Source organism: Python bivittatus, unplaced genomic scaffold, assembly GCF_059951505.1.
Source record: "Python bivittatus isolate LINGU-HERP-01145 unplaced genomic scaffold, Pbiv_v1 ctg000210_np1212, whole genome shotgun sequence".
Classification (NCBI taxonomy): Eukaryota; Metazoa; Chordata; class Lepidosauria; order Squamata; family Pythonidae; genus Python; species Python bivittatus.
In genome coordinates, this window is record NW_028277053.1 from 7,256,900 (window position 1) to 7,278,136 (window position 21,237).

The 21,237-nt window shown below is 40.2% G+C and overlaps 1 protein-coding gene across 1 annotated transcript; it reads right to left on the reverse strand.

The window, feature by feature from the left end:
* Window positions 1-1,468: 1,468 nt before the first annotated feature.
* PTPN20 (protein tyrosine phosphatase non-receptor type 20) lies at window positions 1,469-19,446 on the reverse strand. Its single transcript, XM_088139500.1, has 8 exons — window positions 19,384-19,446; window positions 18,091-18,202; window positions 16,049-16,188; window positions 13,293-13,383; window positions 10,660-10,994; window positions 8,499-8,714; window positions 2,784-2,846; window positions 1,469-1,540 (listed from the first exon to the last, which is right to left on the reverse strand). The coding sequence occupies exons 1-8, from the start codon at window positions 19,444-19,446 to the stop codon at window positions 1,469-1,471; spliced, it is 1,092 nt and encodes a 363-aa protein (XP_087995626.1).
* Window positions 19,447-21,237: the final 1,791 nt, after the last annotated feature.

Here is a 21,237-nt window from a genome sequence, read left to right on the forward strand (position 1 = left end):
AAGTTACAATAAAGGTAAATCTTACTTTATTTCCTACTAATGGAAATATGGATCCTTTCATGATTGCACTGTTGGAAGCAGACCTTAGAAAGTGAACCTTAGACCAATTGAAAAATGTGAGAAATCTTTCAACGCTTCCACATATCACACAGTTTCATGAAAAAGAAAAAAACTCTTTTATTTATAAAGTACATCTAAACATCTCTGAATAATGAATTATTCAGCCATAGCAGATACAGCATTTTTTACCTAAGCAGCTTATTGCCTCCGAAAATGCTCCCATCATTGAAATGGGGGTTAACAACCCTGATTTCTCTTCTGATGTATAGTACCCACATATGATAATATCACAAGAGTTTGTCATGTGTTATAGAAATGAAGAACAAAGGTAGACTCAGAAATCCCTAAGATAAGCAAGAATATTCAAGTGCATCTATATGGGTTATATAGTATTTTGCTGTTCAGAGAGTTAAAGCCATATGGGAAACTCAGATGCCTTATTAATTTATGAAGACTGGCATAAAATATATTTTACTTGTAACATACCCAATCAACTGCCCATCTAGAACCACTCCTGAGGCCTGAAATCATATTTTTAGCATTCTCCATAATGTATTTCAGTTTTAAAATGAAACTTATGAAACAGCCTTGAAACTGCAAGGCATGAAGTTTTCATGGAAAGGAAGAAGAAGAGTTGCTTGAATCAAAGCAGCTTGTTCCTCTACTTCTTGCTTTGTCCCTAGATAAAATATTGATTTAGGAGCTGAGCTTCAAACAAAAGCTAGAAAAGGAAAAAAAAATCAGTGCATACATGGTTATTACAGTATTTAAAAGCACCCATTACTACTTCGGAATTCAAACAAATTAGAGTAAAACTGCCTGCCATTTCATACTGTAGCTCTTAAGATAACAACACTGTTATCTAAGCTTCCTTCTGACTTTTTTCTATCTGCTTCTATTCTAATACAATTATATTCTAATGCTAACATCTACCCAAGAACACTGTGGATTTTAGAAGTGTCGTTTCTATAGTTTGAACCCAGAGTGCTTGGATTGGATTTCATCTTTCTTGAAGAATTTTGTCTGCTTTAAATGGTGAACTCATAGCTCTCTTTTCCAGTGGTGAAAAAGAAATAGTGAGACCCCACATGTCTTCAGAGTCCCATGAAGGCACACCCCTTTCAGCTGCCATTCATATCTGAGGGAAACTACAGTATTAGCGTTTGGTGCACCAATACAAATTACAGATACTAGTACCGCTGAACACAGTCACAAGCAGCCTTGTTTATGTAGCTAACTCTCTGTCTTTGTCTACGCTGACTTTCCTATGTTAGCTGGGTGTCTTAGGAATTCATGTTTTCAGACACTGAAATGGAATACAATCCAATTTTTACAGTACTTCACATCTTGGGTTGCAATTAGAAGAATTTAGATGAATCTAAAGTCACTGGTAACTGCAGGCTTGTCCTTACTGGGAATCCTTACTCTGAATGTTCTTCAGGGCTTCAAGAGCTATTTCATAGCAAAACATATACTGGTCCTAGGTGAGAAGAAGAAAACAGCCAATTACGTTCCTCAACAGAAGCTAAAGGAAGTAGATAATCTATCAGGTTTCAGCGAGTCTATGCAAACCCACACTGAAGTAGAGTTATTTGATATCTGTCACAGTCAAAACAGTGAGAAAGGAGTACCTTAAAGAAATGCAGTGTTTGTGTTCTAATAAACAAAATGTCCACTTTGTCAAATGTTACTTTGCTGCTTGTCTATATCTGAATACGTGCTTTTGTTCTATACAAGCATCTTCCTCTGTATTGTAGATCTGTGTTACCCACTCTATATCTTCCCAAGCTATTCTCCTAAACTTCTTGGAGTAAATGGGCAAGTTTGCCTTCCCTCAAGTCACTAACTTTGTTTGCTATGACATCTTGGCAGCTGATTCCCAAACAGGGAATGAACATCTTCATTTAAGCAGGTAAGCAATAGATAAGAGCACATGGGGGGCTGGGAGACAAGTCCAGACCTGCCCCAGGAAGGCCAAAGGGAATCTTCTCCACCCCTAAAGGAAGACAGTGGTCACTTTGAAACATCACACCTCTAAGGGGGAAAGGTGGCAAGAACAGCAAGAAGGTGAGAGAAGGGGGGCTTCACCATCTCCCCTGGGCCTCCAAATGGAAGGTTGGATATCTCAGAAAGCTAAAAGCAAGCCAAACCCTTAATTAGGGTTACCAGACATCCAGCAAAAGGAGAACATGTTCTCCTTTTGTCCTCCATCCGGCAGGCATAGCCTTAAAATCAGTTAAGCTAAGGTTCTTCATATGGTAAGGTGACAGAAACCTGTAAGTTATGCATGAATCATACTTGATTCAGTCTGAACTGGAGATTTGAATTCAGGGGCAAGCCAATTTGATTCATTGGCTGGCTGTTCACGTCAAAGTCAGAAAACCCGTTATACCACTCACACACCACAAACCCGTCCCCATATTTGCCCTATATGCAAGTGATGTTGCCTGATTATAAAGTGCCTGAAACAACCCCCAAAGGTTGAATCTGCTCAGCCCTTTGTTACCTCCTGATTGGATGTGATGCTTTGAAGCAGCCCTGCTTCGCATCCCATATCTGCTTGGATGGGGTGATTCACTCTACGCTTCACTGAACTGAAGCTTCTCTTTGCAACCTTGCACAAACCTGGGAGCCAGCCTATACTTCCCAGGTACAAAATAACACAATGTTTTGCACATGTTTAATCTGATCTTGCTTGTGCAAAAAAGAATAAGTATTCCTACCCTGGTTTGGATCATCCCAAAGCGCTGATTTCTCAAATGGGTCACTATCTGCTTGATGTCAAACTGCAGGATGAGAAAAAAGTTATTTGTGACTGGAGGTTGTATGGAGCATCTAATTATAACTCTTAACATTTATATAGCAATGTATAATGATATAACCCTTGCAGCAATCTTCTGTTACAAGAATAGGCAAAACTTTGCAAAGAGAGGCTACACTTCTATTTTTCACAGACTTCCAACTGCCTGGCTGGTGATGGTGCCTTGGATTTTGGCCTCTTTGGGGGGACTGTGGGGGCAATTTACCCCTCTTGGGGAAAATAAGCAAAATTTAAGGAACACATTTCTTCTCCTGAAGCTCTCAGCACCCCAAAGGAGCTGAACCTTTTGACTCCACCCACTCTCAGGGTGCTCTGAGGGTGCACAGAGATGTTGCCCCATGCAACATGGTTCACAGGCCCTTCCAACAAAAGGCATGCAAGGCAGCTGGCAGAAAATAATAATAAAGTAACAAAATTAGAGAAATAAAAAATTCAAAGAATAAATAAATGTTGAACTTAAAACAAAAATAACTATGTAATAGAACCATTAATAATGGAATCGAAAATACTAAATTTAAAAGTTTAATTAACCCTGGGGTGCCGCAGGGTTTGGTGCTCTCTCCTTTCCTATTTAACATCTACATGAGGCCACTAGGTGAGCTCATCTGTCACCATGGGGTGAGGTATCATCAGTATGCTGATGATACCCAATTATCTATCCTGCCCCAGGCGAATTAAGCGATGCCGTGAAGGTCTTATCCCAGAGCCTGGAGGCTGTGAGGGTCTGGATGGGGAATAACAGGCTTCAGCTAAGCCCTGGCAAGACAGAGCAGCTCTGGGTTTTGGGGCCCACTGGTTCTAGGACTGCCATCTTTGGTGCTGGATGGGGTTGGACTGCCCTAGACAGAGCTGGTGCACAATCTGGGGGGCCTCCTAGACTCATGGCTCCTGCTCGAACAGCAGGTGGCAGTCAAGGCTAGGAGGGCCTTTGCACAGCTTCATGTTGTGCACCAGTTGCACCCGTTCCTAGATCTGGAGGCTCTGCTCAGTCACTCATGCCCTAGTCACCTCCAAAGTGGACTACAGTAATAGACTGTACATGGGAATGCCCTTGAAGAGTATCCAGAAGCTTCAATTGGTGCGGCCAAATTGGTGCCAATTTGCTTCTGGGTCCAATTCAAAATGCTGGTTTTAACCTTTAAACCCCTTCATGGCATGGCCGGGTTATCTGAGGGACTGCCTCTCCCCGATTACATCAGCCCATCATGTTAGATCTGGCAGAGAAGGCATGCTGCGGGCACCATTTTCTGTTGTTCTGACTCAGAACCAGCTTGGGTTTTAGACGAGGTCAAGCCTACCACCTTCTTCCTTCTTGCTTCTCCACTTTTGAATTTTCCTCCCTGCTTTTCTGTTGTTGTTCTAATACATCCTCAGCATTACTGGATCCCTTCCCTGCCACTGAAGATACTAAGTCTCTCAGATGAAGCTGAACTAAATTGGATCTTTACCTTTAGGTATAAAAAGCTTCTATCAAAACCCTGCAATGTGGTGGGGGTATAATGAGGTAAAGATAGGGGTAGCTGTGTTATGCTCTTCTTCCCCCAATTCTTTGTTGTTGTTGTTTAGTCGTTAAGTCGTGTCCGACTCTTCGTGACCCCATGAACCATATTGCACCAGGCCTTCCTGTCCTTCACTGCCTCCCTGAGTTTGCTCAGTTTCATGCTCATTGCTTCAGTGATGCTATCTAACCATCTCATCCTCTGCCGTCCTCTTCTCCTTTTGCCTTCAATCTTTCCCAGCATCAGGGTCTTCTCCAAAGAGATCTCTCTTCGCATTAGGTGACCAAAGTACCTGAGCTTGAGCTTCATTATCGATCCTTCCAATGAGCAATCAGGGTTGATTTCCTTTAAGATTGACTGGTTTGACCTCCTAGCAGTCCAGGGGACTCTCAAGAGTCTTCTCCAGCACCACAGTTCAAAGGCATCAATTCTTCGGCGCTCAGCCTTCTTTATGGTCCAGCTCTCACAGCCATACATTACTACTGGAAAAACCATAGCTTTGACTATGCGGATCTTTGTCGGCAAGGTGACGTCTCTGCTTTTTAATATGCTATCTAGGCTTGCCATAGCTTTCCTCCCAAGGAGCAAGCGTCTTTTAATTTCATGGCTGCAGTCTCCGTCTGCGGTGATCTTGGAGCCCAAATAAATGAAGTCTGTTACTGCTTCCATTTCTACCCCTTCTATTTGCCAGGAATTGATGGGTCCAGATGCCATGATCTTAGTTTTTTTAATGTTGAGTTTCAAGCCAGTTTTTGCACTCTCCTCTTTCACCCTCATCAAGAGCCTCTTTAGTTCTTCTTCACTTTCTGCCATTAGGGTGGTATCGTCCGCATATCTGAGGTTGTTGATGATTCTCCCTGCAATCTTAATTCCGGCTTGTGATTCTTCCAGCCTGGCATTTCTCATGATGTACTCTGCATATAGGTTAAATAAGCAGGGTGACAGTATACAGCCTTGTCGTACACCTTTCCCTATTTTGAACCAATTGGTTGTTCCATGACCGGTTCTAACTGTTGCTTCTTGTCCCGCATACAGATTTCTCAGGAGACAGGTAAGGTGGTCTGGTACTCCCATCTCTTTAAGAATTTGCCACAGTTTGTTGTGATCCACACAATCAAAGGCTTTTGCATAGTCAATGAAGCAGAAGTAGATATCTTTCTGGAACTCTCGTGCTTTCTCCATGATCCAGCGAATGTTGGCGATTTGATCTCTAGTTCCTCTGCCTCTTCGAAACCCAGCTTGTACATCCGGTAGTTCTCGGTTCATGTATTGCTGAAGCCTAGCTTGTAGGATTTTGAGCATAACCTTGCTAGCATGTGAAATGAGTGCAATTGTGTGATAGTTTGAGCATTCTTTGGCATTGCCCTTCTTTGGAATTGGAACATAAACTGACCTTTTCCAATCCCGTGGCCACTGTTGCGTTTTCCAAACTTGCTGGCATATTGAGTGCAGCACTTTAACACCATCATCTTTTAGTATTTTAAATAATTCAGCTGGAATACTGTCATCTCCACTAGCTTTGTTGTTAGCAATGCTTCCTAAGGCCCACTTGACTTCACTCTCTAGAATGTCTGGCTCAAGGTCAGTGACCACACCAGTATGGACATTGGGGACACTAAGATCTTTCTTGTATAGTTCTTCTGTGTATTCTTGCCACCTCTTCTTAATCTCTTCTGCTTCTGTTAGGTCCCTGCCTTTTTGTCCTTTATCATGCCCATCTTTGCACTAAACGTTCCTTTCATATCTCCAATTTTCTTGTAGAGATCTCTAGTCTTCCCCATTCTATTGTTTTCCTCAATTTCTTTGCATTGTTCATTTAAGAAGGCCTTCTTATCTCTCCTTGCTATTCTCTGGAAATCTGCATTCAGTTGCTTATATCTTTCCCTTTCACCCTTGCTTTTCGCATTCCTTCTTTCCACAGCTATTTGTAAAGCCTCATCAGACAGCCATTTTGCTTTTTTGCATTTCTTTTTCTTTGGGATGCTTTTAGTTGCTGCCTCCTGTACAATGTTACGGACCTCCGTCCATAGTTCTTCAGGCACTCTGTCTACCAAATCTAATCCTCTAAATCTATTCATCACCTTCACTGTGTACTCACAAGGAATATGATCTAAGTCATACCTGAGTGGTCTAGTGGTTTTCCCTACATTCTTCAATTTAAGCCTAAATTTTGCAGTAAGAAGCTCATGATCTGAGCCACAGTCAGCTCCTGGTCTTGTTTTTGCTGTCTGTATAGAGCTTCTCCATCTTTGGGTGCAAAGTATGTAATCAATCTGGTTTTGGTATTGAGCATCTGGTGATGTCCATGTGTAGAGTCATCTCTTGTGTTGTTGGAAAAGAGTGTTTGCTATGACTAGCTTGTTCTCTTGACAGAACTCTATTAGCCTTTGCCCTGCTTCATTTTGTACTCCAAGGCCAAACTTGCCTGTTATTCCGATTACTCCTTGACTTCCTACTTTAGCATTCCAATCCCCAAGGACATCTTTTTTTGGTGCTAGTTCTAGAAGGTGTTGTAGGTCTTCATAGAACCGGTCAACTTTAGCTTCTTTGGCATCAGTGGTTGGGGCATAGACTTGGATTACTGTGATGTTGAATGGTTTGCCTTGGATACGCACTGAGATCATTCTGTTGTTTTTGAGGTTGTACCCCATTACTGCCTTTCCCACTCTCTTATTGACTATGAGTGCAACTCCATTTCTTCTAAGGGTTTCTTGGCCACAGTAGTAGTTATAATGGTCACCTGAATTAAATTCACCCATTCCCGTCCATTTCAATTCACTGATTCCCAAGATGTCGATGTTCAGTCTTGTCATCTCATGTTTGACCACATCCAGCTTGCTTTGGTTCATAGATCTTACATTCCAGGTACCTATACAATATTGTTCTTTACAGCATCGGACCTTCTTTTCGCTTCCAGATACATCCACAGCTGAATGTCCTTTCGGCTTTGGCCCAGCCGCTTCACTCTTTCTGGAGCTACTTGGAATTGCCCTCCGCTCTTCCCCAGTAGCATATTGGACACCTTCCGACCTGAGGGGCTCATCTTCCGGCGTCATATCTTTTAGCCTTTTAACATTGTTCATGGGGTTTTCTTGGCAAGGATACTGGAGTGGGTTGCCATTTCCTTCTCCAGTGGACCACATTTTGTCAGAACTTTCTGTCATGACCTGTCCGTCTTGGGTGGCCCTGCACGGTATAGCTCATGGCTTCACTGAGTTACGCAAGCCCCTTCGCCACGACAAGGCAGTGATCCATGAAGGGGTCCCCCCAATTCTGGACTTTAACAATAAAAGTGCCATTGCTTTTTGCCCTGCTGCTAACTTACTTAACAGAGACATTCATGCAGAGACAGCCTGCACGGTTCTGAGTCTCTGAGAACTGTGTTAATCTACGGTCACGGTTTGTCTTTCAATCTTGGCAACTTTAAGATGTGTGAACTTCAACTCCCAGAATTCCCCAGCCAGCATCTTAAAGTTGCCAAGGTTGAAAAACACTGGTCTATAGCAGCCAAAAAGTCAGGAGGAATCTGGTAGCCCCTTTTCAGACAAACAAATTTTATTTAAAGGCATACCCTTTTGTGAGCTACAGCTCAATTCATCAAATGCTGACACATTTTTTTGAAGTCATATGAAAGAAACATAAGGATAACATTTAGTATATGGCAGAACAATCTAATTTCATCTCTATTTCCTCAGCCCATTCCCTTTCTAGATCCATTCTGTGTTTTATATGCAGGGTTTTAGTTGATTTCTTATGATTTGTAGGCAATTTCTACTAAATGCATAGTGCAAATTATGTAGTTTGCACTAGTCCTGTCATGACATCATGATGTAAATGACTTACAAAACATAATTTGTGTCACTTGTGTAATAATATGACATGAGTGAAGTTACTGGCCCCTAACCCCCTTGTAGATGCCCATGTCCTGAAGTAGCCATGTATTATGCAAATTAAAAGCAAAATTGCTTTTGTTATGCAAATTTCCCCAGTGCAACCAGTCATCCAACAGTTCAGGATATTATTCTGGTAGATGGGATTTCTACTGATCTGTACAACCTTTGATTGATGCTTACTCTTTGCAACAGGATAACTACAAACAAGTTTGCTTTGGGACTTACACACAAATCCTTTTCTATGTAAGTCAACACGATATCCACACAAAGGAGTACTCCACTTCTTCCAATCCCAGCACTGCAGTGTGCAATGACTGGCCCTGACTGGTGGATTTTTCTCATGTAGCGAACAAATTTGACTAGATGGTTTAATGATTTGGGAGTACTGTGGTCTGGCCAGTTTGTAAATTGGAGGTGCTGCACAATGCGTCTTTCCTCTGTCTGCAACAGAAAGATACATGGACATATAAAGCACTCTTAATATAATTCATAGAATCAGAGGGTTGGAAGGGACTTACAGATCATGTGAGGAAACCCTTGCTCAGTGCAGGATTCGTTACAGTACCTCTGACAGATGACAATTCAACCTCTGGGTGAAGACCTCTAGCAGAGGAGAAGTCACCAGGTTGCATAGCGGCCTGTTCCACTGCTTTAAGAGCTGGCACAGTCAGAAAGGTCCTCTTGCTATCTAGCCTGAATCTCCTTCCTTGTCATTTTAACACACTTGTTCTGGTCTCACCCTCTGAGACAGCAGAGAATAAGTCCACCCTTCCTCCTGCATGACAACCCTTCAGCCATCTGATGACTGCTATCAGTCACTTTTTTCATAGGCTAAACATATCCAAATATTTTAGCTGTTCCTCACAAAGTCTGGTTTCCAGGCTCTTCATCAGAGTAGAACACTTCTGAATACTCCTTTTTGAACTGTGGTGCCCAGAAGTGGTCATAACACTCCAAAAGGAATCTGACCAGGTTAGAGTAAAGTGGACTGTTGACTTCCTGTGATCTGCCTTCTACTTTGTGGTTAATGCACCCCAAGACAGCATTTGCCTTTTTACCAATTTCATAACATAGCTAGCTCAGCTTTAATTTACGGTCAACAAGGATATCCAGATTTTTTTTCACACATACTCAGCCAAGCCAGGTTTTACCCATCCTACAACTGTGCTTTTCATTTTTCCTACTCAGATGCACAACTTTATATTTCTCCTATTCAGTTCCAACCTACCCATTTCAGCTCATTGTTCAGTCATGTCTACAACTTTTTGAATCTTCTTTTTCCTCTAGAGCTGTGTCTCAACCTTCACAAGTTTGAGATATGGACTTCAATTACCAGAAAGCTGGCTGGGGAATTCTGGGAGTTGAAGTCCACATATCTTAAAGTTGCCAAGGTTCAGAAACATTGATTAGAGTTTCTAATTACTGATTAGATTACTAAATTAGATTTAACTTAAATTGATAAAATATATAAATTGTATAAATATAAATTTAAAAAATATAAATTATAAAATGATTTAAATTATTAAATTAGAGTACTAAATTACTGATTAGAGGATTAGCCACCCCTCCCAGCTTTGTATCATCTATCAACTTTATACATTCCCCTCAACACCCTCACCCATGTCACTAATATAAATGTTGGACAGTCAGGGCCCAGGATGGAATCCTCTGGCACTCCACTCATTACTTCCCTCAAAGCTGAAGTACAGCCATTAAGGAGTGAGTCTATTTAACAGTGGTATCCTCTCACCCATATTTTATCATTTTATGAAAGTATCATGAGACAGTCAAAAGCTTTGCTGAGGTCCAGGTATACTACAGCCCTTCTCCTCTCTCTGACCCATTCAAGACAGAATCAAGTTCAAACAGCTAGGCTAATTGCTAAAATGGAAAATGGCTCCTCTGATTCCAAGTCTTATTCAAAATCTGAATTTGGTGGCACCTCTATTATCCTTTTCCTCTTCTTCATTTCTCCATCCATGTCTTGCCTCTTTTTTACCGACCAGATAGCAGTGAAAGGTCTCTCTGAAGCTATTCCTTTCTCTCCCATATCTTGAATATTACAACAGCACCATCATAGCACATTCCAATAAACTGATTTAGGGAGGGAGGGGAGGAGGAAGCACTTTTGCTAGTATAATTTAAGCAGCTGAGGAAATTAGCAATGCCTGATTGAGCAAAGACTATACACACTGACAAGCAGAAAATGACTTTGCACACATCTTGCAAAATGTTAGATTAGATGCGTTTCTAATGGAAGATTCATGCCTAAAATATTTCTTATTACTGACTGGCACAACATAAACAAATCTAACGTGGATTATTAATTGAAAAATCAAACGTTGCATTGCCAATCATTGCTTTTCTTGTGTAAGGGATGCCTTACCCGTTTGTTCACCACTTCTATTATTCTAATGACAAAATAATCCAGGAATTGGTAGTTGAGTAGTCGCAGCCGAAAGCGAAGTAAATCCAAAGAATTGTGAGGAGGGTCAGGCCAGTATTGATGGCATTTGGATACGCCACGTTCTTTTTCTCTTGTAATCATAGCAATGACATTGGAGTGATTTTCCCAGACCATTTGCCAGAAGTCATTTGTGGTAGAAAGCAGAGGACCCTGGGTGGAGATGTAAAAGAGCTCTTCTGTGCCCACTGGCATATGAATGTAACTGGCATTGATATAGTCCTTCATCTCTCCGATGGGGACACGGGTGGCATCATCTAGAAAGGGAAAGAAAGAAAGAAAGAAAGAAAGAAAGAAAGAAAGAAAGAAAGAAAGAAAGAAAGAAAGAAAGAAAGAAAGAAAGAAAGAAAGACAGACAGACAGAGACCCCAGTGGCTTTTAATTGACTATTCAATCTGCAAGGTATCGAAAAGGATTGACAGAGAAATACAGTATGACTGTTTAGATGTTTATATATAGCACTATTTTTTTCTGCTTTTCCTATTTTGCTAGTTGTCCTGGAAAGAATACTTGAAATGAGGCAGCTTCTAAAAATTCTAAACAAATAAAATACTGCATCATAAATATCTTCACACATATACAGTACATATATACGGCCATATTCACATGTATACGTATAGAGGATTCTATCTCATCCTTCCATAGAATATCTAAGACATCTTCCATTTATTCATTCAATATTGATTAGCAAAATATCATAACAGGAACCAAAATGAGATGTTATAAAATATACTACAATTCAGCAACAAATTTAATTCTAAACCTTCTGGCTACTGACATTCAGTGGTGCTTAAATGTTTGCGAACCCTTCTGAATTTGCAATATTTCTGCATAAATATGACCTAAAATGTTATCCTAAAACTAGACAACCCAATTAAACAAATGAATAAAAAATGTTATACTTATTCATTTATTTTTTGAGGAAAATGATCCAAAGCTACATATATGTAGATATGTAGGGGTGTGGGCAAGGGGTCCAAAATGCCAGCCACAGTCACAGATCAAAGCTGAGCTCCTTCCTTGGAATATTCCCCTCCAGTTCATGGAGGTTCTACTTTCTGGATTCTTATGTATTGTGCCTTATTTTGATAATGTCTGGATTATGGGATTAGTCTTCAGGAAGTACTGCACTGTTTTGACAAATCTGGTATCCATTTACAAAAAAAAGTGTGAAATCACAACTTTCTTTCTTTCAGTATCTTGGGTATTTACCCAACCCAAGACCCAGTACGGGCAATCCATAATGCACTTACTCCAAAACCGGAACAGGATCTTCAAGCTTTCTTGCAGCTACAAGTAGGGCAACTGCACTTTTAAGCTACGTCAACAGAAATATTAATTTCCAAATGATGAGAGGTAATAATACCACATGCCCTATTAACAAGTTTTTATTTTTTATCATAAGGAAGATAATGAAGGCTAAAGCCCTGCAGATTCATTGGGTCCACCCAAAAAAGTCCCTTATGCATAGTCCCAGAAATCCTGATTCTTCCCTTGGAGTTTCTTATTTTATGCCATAAGCTGTGCAAAGGCCAGTCCTTGTCAAAGTCTGTTTGTACGTGGAGTTTTTTTTTTAAAAGAAGAAACAGATGAAAAATCCCCCCCTCCCCTTTACTTGCAAACAAAGGCAAGTAAATTGAGAATTTTGGACAAAATTCTTCTCTGTCCCCAAATCAGTTATAATTTACTTCAACTCTCCCTTTCACAAACAGAACCAGCATCTTCTGGATATAAAGGCTAATTTGGTAGGATAGCATAGAAGAAGAGCCAGTGCATTCTTTTGACAGTGCTGGAGCTAGGAGAAAACATTACTTAGTCTAGCTAGTTAAAAGACTTAATTTCAGACGGGTCTTAAATCCCTTAATTAAGAAAGGCAGGAATTTTGGGCAGCTCCTCCTGATTTAGGGTCTCCTGTTGTATGTGGTGGCTACCATTCTGTTGTCATATCAATGTAGACCAGTTTTTCTCAACCTTCACATCTTTAAGATGCTGGCTGGGGAATTCTGGGAGTTGAAGTCCAGACATCTTAAAAGTTGTCAAGGTTGGGAAACACTGATGTAGACTGAACATATGACTGTAAATTGGGAGACAGCCACAGAGGTGATTTCCAACGTTAGAACAGAACTACCATCATGCAGTAAAAATGTTAAATATGGGCCAGGTGTCTCATTTAACTTGGCCTCAGGTTGAAGTTGCCCACCCTATCGCTGAGTTGCTGCAATATTGTATTTCTGAGGGGTCAGGGAAGCCGAAGCCAGAATGTGCTGCTTCTCCACAGCGGTGTCAACACCATGCTATGGGCTGCCCACTGAGATTAGACTGGACCCTTTTATGAAGCCATTAGGCTGTTTTCCAAACAGCCTTTCATGAACACCACCACCTGCACGTCTTGCTGATCTTACTATTTTTCTCTCCTAGCTTGGTTTTTTGTTTTGAGATTTGGATGGTATATTGTTTTCGTTCTGTTGTTTTTACTATGATATTGTAATCTTCGAGAGTCATGAGATTTCAGTGCGATAAAAATAGTATAGAGAAACAAACAAGGTATTTCTTACATGGGAGAATATCTCGGTATCTGTTCTTTTCCCGGTTTTCTGGTGCTTTGGCAACCTGGCAGTCATCCAGTGGCTTCAGATGTTCTAAACTCTAAAACAAAGATAAAATCATGTTTTGTTTAAAGAAGCATTTGCTTACTTTAGTTAAAGGAGTGGTAGAAGGGGGTCTTCTCCATGGCTGCTTTGGAGGACAGATTTCCAAGCTGACAAATTTTCATTCTGAATTTAATGTAGCATCAGACCAGACCCAGAGGCGGGCAATGGTTGTATTTACCTTAAAAACTTTGCAAGGTGGCCGAGAGATCTTCCTGAATTGGGATTGCTTATCAAATAAAGCCCAGCACACTCCCGCCAACACTGGACTCCTTGAACCATTGCAATGTGTTGCCTGGCCTTGTGTTGGGCGGCCAAGTGGTGATCTTGCTTTCTGGGCACTAGGAAAGAAACCTTCAAAGTTTTCAAAAAGCCCACAGCTGTTGAAGAATACCAGGCTTTTTAAAAATAATTAAAAAAAAACCCACCAGAACTCTTAGTCACCTTATTAAGTTTATAAAATAACTGTAACTTCTGTCTATCCATTGTTTCCAGGGAAGAGTTTATTGTTGTAGAGAATAAGGGAGATGACCTTGAGGGAAATGGGAAAGAACTGTTAAATAAGCAAAGAGGGCTGAAACATCCGTTAAGTCCTGGGAAGCAAGACAGTATTCGGGAGCAACTAAGGCAGGCTCCTCCCTGATTCCCTGGGGCAGTGTTCTTTGACCTTGGCAACTTTAAGACGTGTGGACTTGAACTCCCAGAATTCCCCAGCCAGCACTGGCTAGGGAATTCTGGGAGTTGAAGTCCACTCATCTTCAAGTTGCCAAGGTCGAGGAACACTGCCACGGAGTTTAAGAGGAAGTGGAGGTAAAGCACAAGCAGGCTTGCAGGATTCTATTGCTATATAAGATTCTGATACTATAGCCTATCTCAATAAAGTATAGCTTGAGTCTTCTTGTGGAGTTGATTTTCTGGTCTGGTTTACCTAATGGGCTGACAGTTGTGTCTATTTTTCATCCCACCATGGAACTGTTGCAATAAATTACCCAAGTTCATCTCAAGCAAAATCATTGGTGGGATTTTTTTAAAAAATCCCTACTCACTATCCATATATTCCAAAATGTAACATCAGTTTTCACATTATCTGTAAGCTTTTGAATTAAAGTTTTTTTGTACTTTCATACTAGGCTATTATATATTTTTCTGCATGAGGATTTTTAGAAGTTGTCTTTAGCTTGGGCATATTCTCATACAAGTATGCCTAAGCTAAATGTTGAAGGAGACCAACTGGAAAGTTGTAATTCTATTTCACCAGATTGAACATGTGGAATTGTATTGCTTCTTTCTATTGCAATACACATACTAATGGAAATAAACAAATGTAAGCAAGAGAAAAGGGGTCCTCTTTTAAGACTTGTGATCTGGTAACAAGGATACAACCTGTGTTGGATTGGTATATTTTGTTGGATTCACCTGGAAGAATCAGATTTTCAGTTTGGAAAAAAGCACGTAACTTTTGTTCTAAGTGTCCTGGGTAATGCCTGTGGCAAGAAATGCTTTTGCCAAGCTGAAGGTGGTGAACCAGCTGCATTCATTTCAGAGAAGACTGTTATGGCCATAGTAACTTATAACTTAGTTATATCCATAATGGATTCCTGTACTGCATTCTGAAAATAAGTTAGGGCTTTGAAAAAACTCTAACTGATGAAACATTCAACTATTGTACTACATTTTTGACTGGAGCCAGTTATCAGGAAAGTGTGATCCCTCGGTCATAGTGTCTTCATTTACATTTCATTTTTAAATTCATTTCCAAGCCTCAGGTCTAGGACGTGAAGACCATAAGCTTCCTAAAACTAAAGTTTACAAAATTACAAGGAAACCTTACATATACAGACCAAAATATAACCTGCCCCCCACCTCGAAAAACATCTTTCCCCACAAACATACAGTATAGGCAAATTCCCACAAGTATATAGGCAAAATGCCACGAACACAATACATTCCCAAAAGCAAAAATTAGAACATCCAAGACTGCCTCTGGCTTGTTCTATACACCAAAACTTGATTTATTGTGCAGAAGCACAACCATTGAGTGGCTACAGCAAATGATAATGAACTCTGTTAAAATGCAGTGAATATTGTAATTCAATTTAGAATTATTATGGGGAATACAAAGTACTTTTAAAAACTGCTATCTAATTATACTTATAAAGTGCATGTTGCTACAATATGATGTTAGCCCATATGGCTGGATTTATAAATCATGCCAAACATAATCAGGATTGTTTGGATTTTGAATTGCATACTGCATGAAGCCAGTTGACAGTGGCTTATTTAATATATTGTGGTTAATAAAGTATAGCTTAGCTCTATATGAAATCTTTGATTGGCTGATACTCCTTTCTGAATACAAACATAGCTTTTTCTTTGTGCGATGTGTGAATTGACCACTAGAAACTGATAAAGACACTGTGATTCTTTTTTTCAGTAGTCTTTGCTTTCAAGTGTGTGGACTTTCCAGGTTCAAAATCGGCTTAAACATACAAAGAGGGACATCTCCATTTTGTAAAATCTGGTGGGAAGGAAACCACAGCAATGGGATTGAGAGGAGGAATTTGTATACAAATGGAATCCAAAAATACTCATCCTGTATGTTTCCTGGAAACCGTTTCTGCTTGTAATAACAAAAGTTTGGATATAAACTAGAGAGAACTCACCAAAAACTCCTTCAGGATCTCTTGCTCTTCAATTTGTCTTTGAATCTTCTGGATTAGGTTACAGGCATTACGTCGTAGGCCACCTTTTGACTGTGATGGCTTGATCAGTGCCAGTTGACTCAACTCCTCTTCATTGATAACTGCTAGTCCTTCAAATTATCAGAAAACAATTACCAATTTCCAGCTGGAGAGATTTGACAATCTCTAGAGCTTTATCCAGACCATCTGAACTTCATTCTCAGTTCACGCATTACCCAATGGATTAAGTTTTCAAGGACTGTTGGGATAACAAGGGGTAAGTGAATGTGTTCTCACTGAGTGACTGAAACCTGAAAACCCTTAGACCCCTTTCCCTCATTAAAAGCTCCTACAATGATATAAATGTTTAGGAAAGATAATTCAGTCTAATTATTTTTTAAAAGATATGGATGACCAATTATGTTGTTTTCTTCAATATAAAAACTCTAGATATTCTCCCTGTTGATTCTGAATATATGAAACTGCCACAATTACAAACTAGTAGTTAAGCAACATAGGGCTGCTTCCCTCCCTCTCTCTTTCATAGAAATTGGTACATGTTGTCCAAACTCTGCTTAGGATTGGAAAAAGTTGTCTTCTTTATGTGTTTTGCTTCTTTTTGGAAAGTGAAGGCCTTTGGCTGAATTACAGTAGTTTTCCACAACAGACCAACTTTATTTCTACCATGTTTTTTCACCAAATGAATATACAATTTTCTACTTGATATAGTAAAAGATTGAAAACAAGAATGGGAAGATATCTCCACATTTATTATTTGAATCTCAGCAAAGGTACCAGTACAAAAATTCTCTCTAAAGTGTTGTCAGTTCTAATGTTGGGAATAGGTGTTGGCTGGAATTTACAGGTGTAGTTTTACTTCTAGAAAAATAATGACAGGCAAAAACAGGAAAAGCTTCAATATGTGCTGCCAAATTTCAATCCCTCAGATCTTCCTCATTGGTCCAAACACATCTCTATGTCTCTATCCACAAAAAGAATAATGAAAAGTAGGGAGGAGGGGTGGAATTGCTTTTTCCTAGATTCCATATGACAACATAGAGTACAATAATCTCCAAATGACTAACAAATTAAATTTGATTAGACAACTAAATGTAATTTTGCCTGGTTTTGGAGCACGGGATGGGACAATGCTATCTAAAGCTGAACAGAGAATATTCCACCCGTTGCCCCGATGATAATATCACCCTCCTTAAAAAACAATTAATCTGAACATAAAAGACAACTAAATATTTCAGTTACCCATGTCTGAGGATCCTTTATGTAGTGAGAAATAGCTAGGCGTAATTACATCTTCAAAGAATTACATTTCATTCCTTAATCATTCATGGATATCTACATCGATTAGATTACAAGGGTAGAATACCATTTTACTATATGGGTGAGACAATGCTAACTTTAAGCCCTCGTCTTGAAAGAGTGCTAGGAATGCCTCTACTTCAGAGCAGCTGAAGAAATCATGGAGTCTCCTGCCTAGGATGCTCTGCCACCACAAAAAATTACAAGATTACAACCTGGAATGTCTTTGTAGGGACCCTTATCTACTAAGGAACATAGCCACAGAGGGATCATGTGTGGAAGAAGGGTGGAAAAGAACCACCATGTAGAATTGTTTAAGGAACTTTTCATGCTTAACTCTTAGTTACTCTGCACATCCCAGCTAGAAGGTCGTAGTTAACTAACCTTTGCTAATGTCTGAAAACCAAGCAGGAGACTGACAGAAATTCCAGGGCTACAGGACAAATTGCCAAGTTAAAAATGAATCAAAACTGTTAAATTCCAGAAGGAGACAATGGTAAAGCTGGGTAAATCACTTCTTTATTCTTGCCAAACAGACAACGTGGCTGTGACCACGTAGTCACAGGAATAAGTTTGATTTAAAGAACGCTTTATCATTATTTACTCGTTACAATCCAAAATATCCTTTCTACATGAGTGAGGCTACTCCAGAAGAGAGTTTATCTTTCAATGACATCAAATGGTCAAAATAAGGCAGATATTAATACGGATACCTTGGGGCAGCGTGGTCAGTCTTTGGACTACATCTTCATCTTCATCACTAATATAACCTTCTGTTCCTAGAGATTCCTGCCTTCTTTGTGTTTTAAGACAAATTTTCTGTAGGCTTTAGAACAACATTATTCACTTAAGCATTATAGGTAGACACTTACATGCTTATATTCAAATCCCTAGAATGAAAGTACCTCCAAGCAAGCATTAGTTTCCCCTTCTCCTTTACCACAGATGGTTTCTCAGAAGGAACATGGCAATAGAGCCTCTTTAACATTCAGATCCATGAACAAATCTGACATGGAAGCTGATCTAAGAATACTTTACTGAAAAAAATTCTAGGTTATATTTTTGGGCAAAATCCTTCCTCATGAAGGTCACATGCATGTTTATGTATGTGTGCATGTATACATGCATGTGCATGTCTATTATCAAATATTTACAAACTATAAATATAAAATAAAGCCACTGTTAAAATCAACACACTAGAACTTTTCAACCCCAATTTCCCCAAGCACAAATAAAATATTAAAATCTCAGTTCAATTAATATTGGATTCATTCTTGGGTTAAAAAATAGGCCTGGCAGTGATAGGTCAGGAGGACTTACATATAGCATTCCTTCAAGATAAGTCTCTACTGAAATGCTCTCTGTCTAATTCTGACTAGCCTGGAAGAAGAAAAAGACTGGGTTTCCATTCCTGATTTTAAGGTGTGACTAAGCCAATATGATTAAGGTGCTGCTGCAAGTAATTTGGCTTCTTGTGGCTTTAAGGGTAAGTATAGCGGTTAGAAGTAGTCAGTAGAGTTGGTACTGAATGTGGTAGAGCTGAAGATTCTGGAGTGTTTCCAAAGACAGCTCTAACACAGCACACTGCAGCCTGGGTGTCTCTGGTTCATGAATGCTTGGGGCAAGGTGCATACCAATTAGATAAGTTTATATGCTGGGAACAAACTGGCAAAAGCACTTCTATTCATGGAGGCCACTTGAGGTTCTCCATTTAGCATAGGGTCCACCCTAAAACAGCTTTTAGATATTGGCTCAAGAGTTCCACTGACTTCTTGAGATAACTAACTGAAAATAAGAGGTACAGGTAGTTTTCACTTAGCGGCCCTAATTGGGACCGGTAAGGCTGCCGCTAAGCAAAACGATCACCAAGTCGGACATCACGTGACCATGACTGTGCTTTCTGGCTGGAAAGACACAAGACTACTCAGTTTCACATCTTCAGCTTTTGTTTGCCTCCTAACTGCTTCCCTACACTTTGGAAGGCTCCAGTGCCTGCTTACTGTCTTGTACACATCGAAAGCAATGCAATCACACCGCAGCCTGGGGTTAGGAGCTGTGGGCATGCTAGGCAAACAGCTTATTCTCTTAAAATCCCTTTGTTTCCACTCTCTCCACTCTGCGGCGGGGGGGGGGGGAGGCAGGAGGAAAAAAAGCCATTTCTGTAAGCAATCTCTCCTTTGTCTGGCCCTTTCCAGCTGCCGACAGAACTGCTTTTGAAGTGTAGAAGAGCAAACAGCTTGCTCTGGGGGGGAGAAGGGGGGAAGGGTCAGGCAAAGGAGAGATCACCTACAGAAATGGCTTGCCTTTTTTTCTTCCCCCCTCCTCACAGAGAGGAGAGATTGGAGAGAAAGAGATTTCAAGAGAGTACTGCATTGCATCACATTGCTTTTGATGTGTAGAAGAGCAAACAGCTTTCTTTCTTGCATTCTCTCTCTCTAATCTCTCTGCTCTGCAAGGGGAAAAAGAAAGAAAAAACCACAGGTCAGGCACAGTGCATACTGACTATAATGGCAATCACATGACTAAGGATGCCGTGAAGGTCATAAATGATTGTAAATGGGCCATAAAATTATATTTTCAGCGGTCGCTGAATGAGTGGTCGGTAAGTGAGGACTATCTGTATAGTAATGACTCTTCAGCTTAAACTTCCTGAAGATTTCCTCTAATGGCTTCATATAGATGTTAAGAAGCATAGCGACAGGACTGATCTTCGTATCCCTTCCACACAGCACCATCTCCTGGGACTATTCCTCTGTGCAGTATTGCATGGTCACACCGTCATTCCAAGAAATATGTAAAGGAGAACCAACCTTGATACAGAACATTGCACTGGCATGAGCATGGCTATACTTCTTTTGCTGTGAAAAGAAAGAAAAAGCGAAGAGGCTCTGCTTTCTTACACATTTTCAAAAGTGAGCCTTTTTAAAAGGAAAGATAAGCCCCAAGGAACATCATACCAGTGAGCTGTATGCACAGTTTAGAACCTCCTTGCAAAAGACAACTATCGCTACATAAACAATGACCTGGCAAGTACAGCACCAATATCCTAAAATGCTAATCAATAATCTTGATGTGCTTTAAACTCCTACCTGTCAGAAATGTTTTCAGAATTCCCAGGTCCATCATTTTTGGTTGCAGAGTAGCCTTTATCATCTGTTTCCTTAAAAAAATAATGCCTTAATGAATGATCTTTAAAAAGGGCAAATGAAGGCCATCTTAGATAATATATATGTCCATAAGCGGGGCCCTTGTAATTTTTCATCCAACTAGTAAAATCTTTAATTATTTTTAAATTATATTGTTATACTAGCCTCCACCTTTTCCTTAAAAAAAATCAGTGAAGAGATTAGGACAGAATGAGGTTTTTGACTCTGTGGGGATTCTGGTTGAGGGGCACCTTAAACACAACCTAACATTGCACTGCCCTGATTACCTAGCCATCTCTTCTTTACTGATCTAAGAAACAAACATGACTGTTGCAATTTTAACCACCTTTCTGCCCATTTTTTCTTTTTTCTTAGATTAATAGACCTGAAGACTTGGGAAAGCAGGCAGTGACAATGCTAGGGTTCAGTTTGTCCGCTGTTGTTGTTTCCATGCTACCTGCTTTGCTTGTTGCTTTCTTCCAGCTGGGATCCTGGACAGGTACTGCATCATGAAAAATGTTGCCTTGGGTGGGGATAAGAGATTGTAAGAGTCTGTGAGAAAAGAATGCCACATTCCAGGGAGCAAGCTCACTGAGCAAGCGAAGAGGGAGACCGTGCACGCGTTTGCTGAGGAAGGGGCATCCCTAACAAACGTTCCTCTAAGTCCAGAGCTTGTAATTGGCTGGGTTGAATATTGAGGAGGAGGAG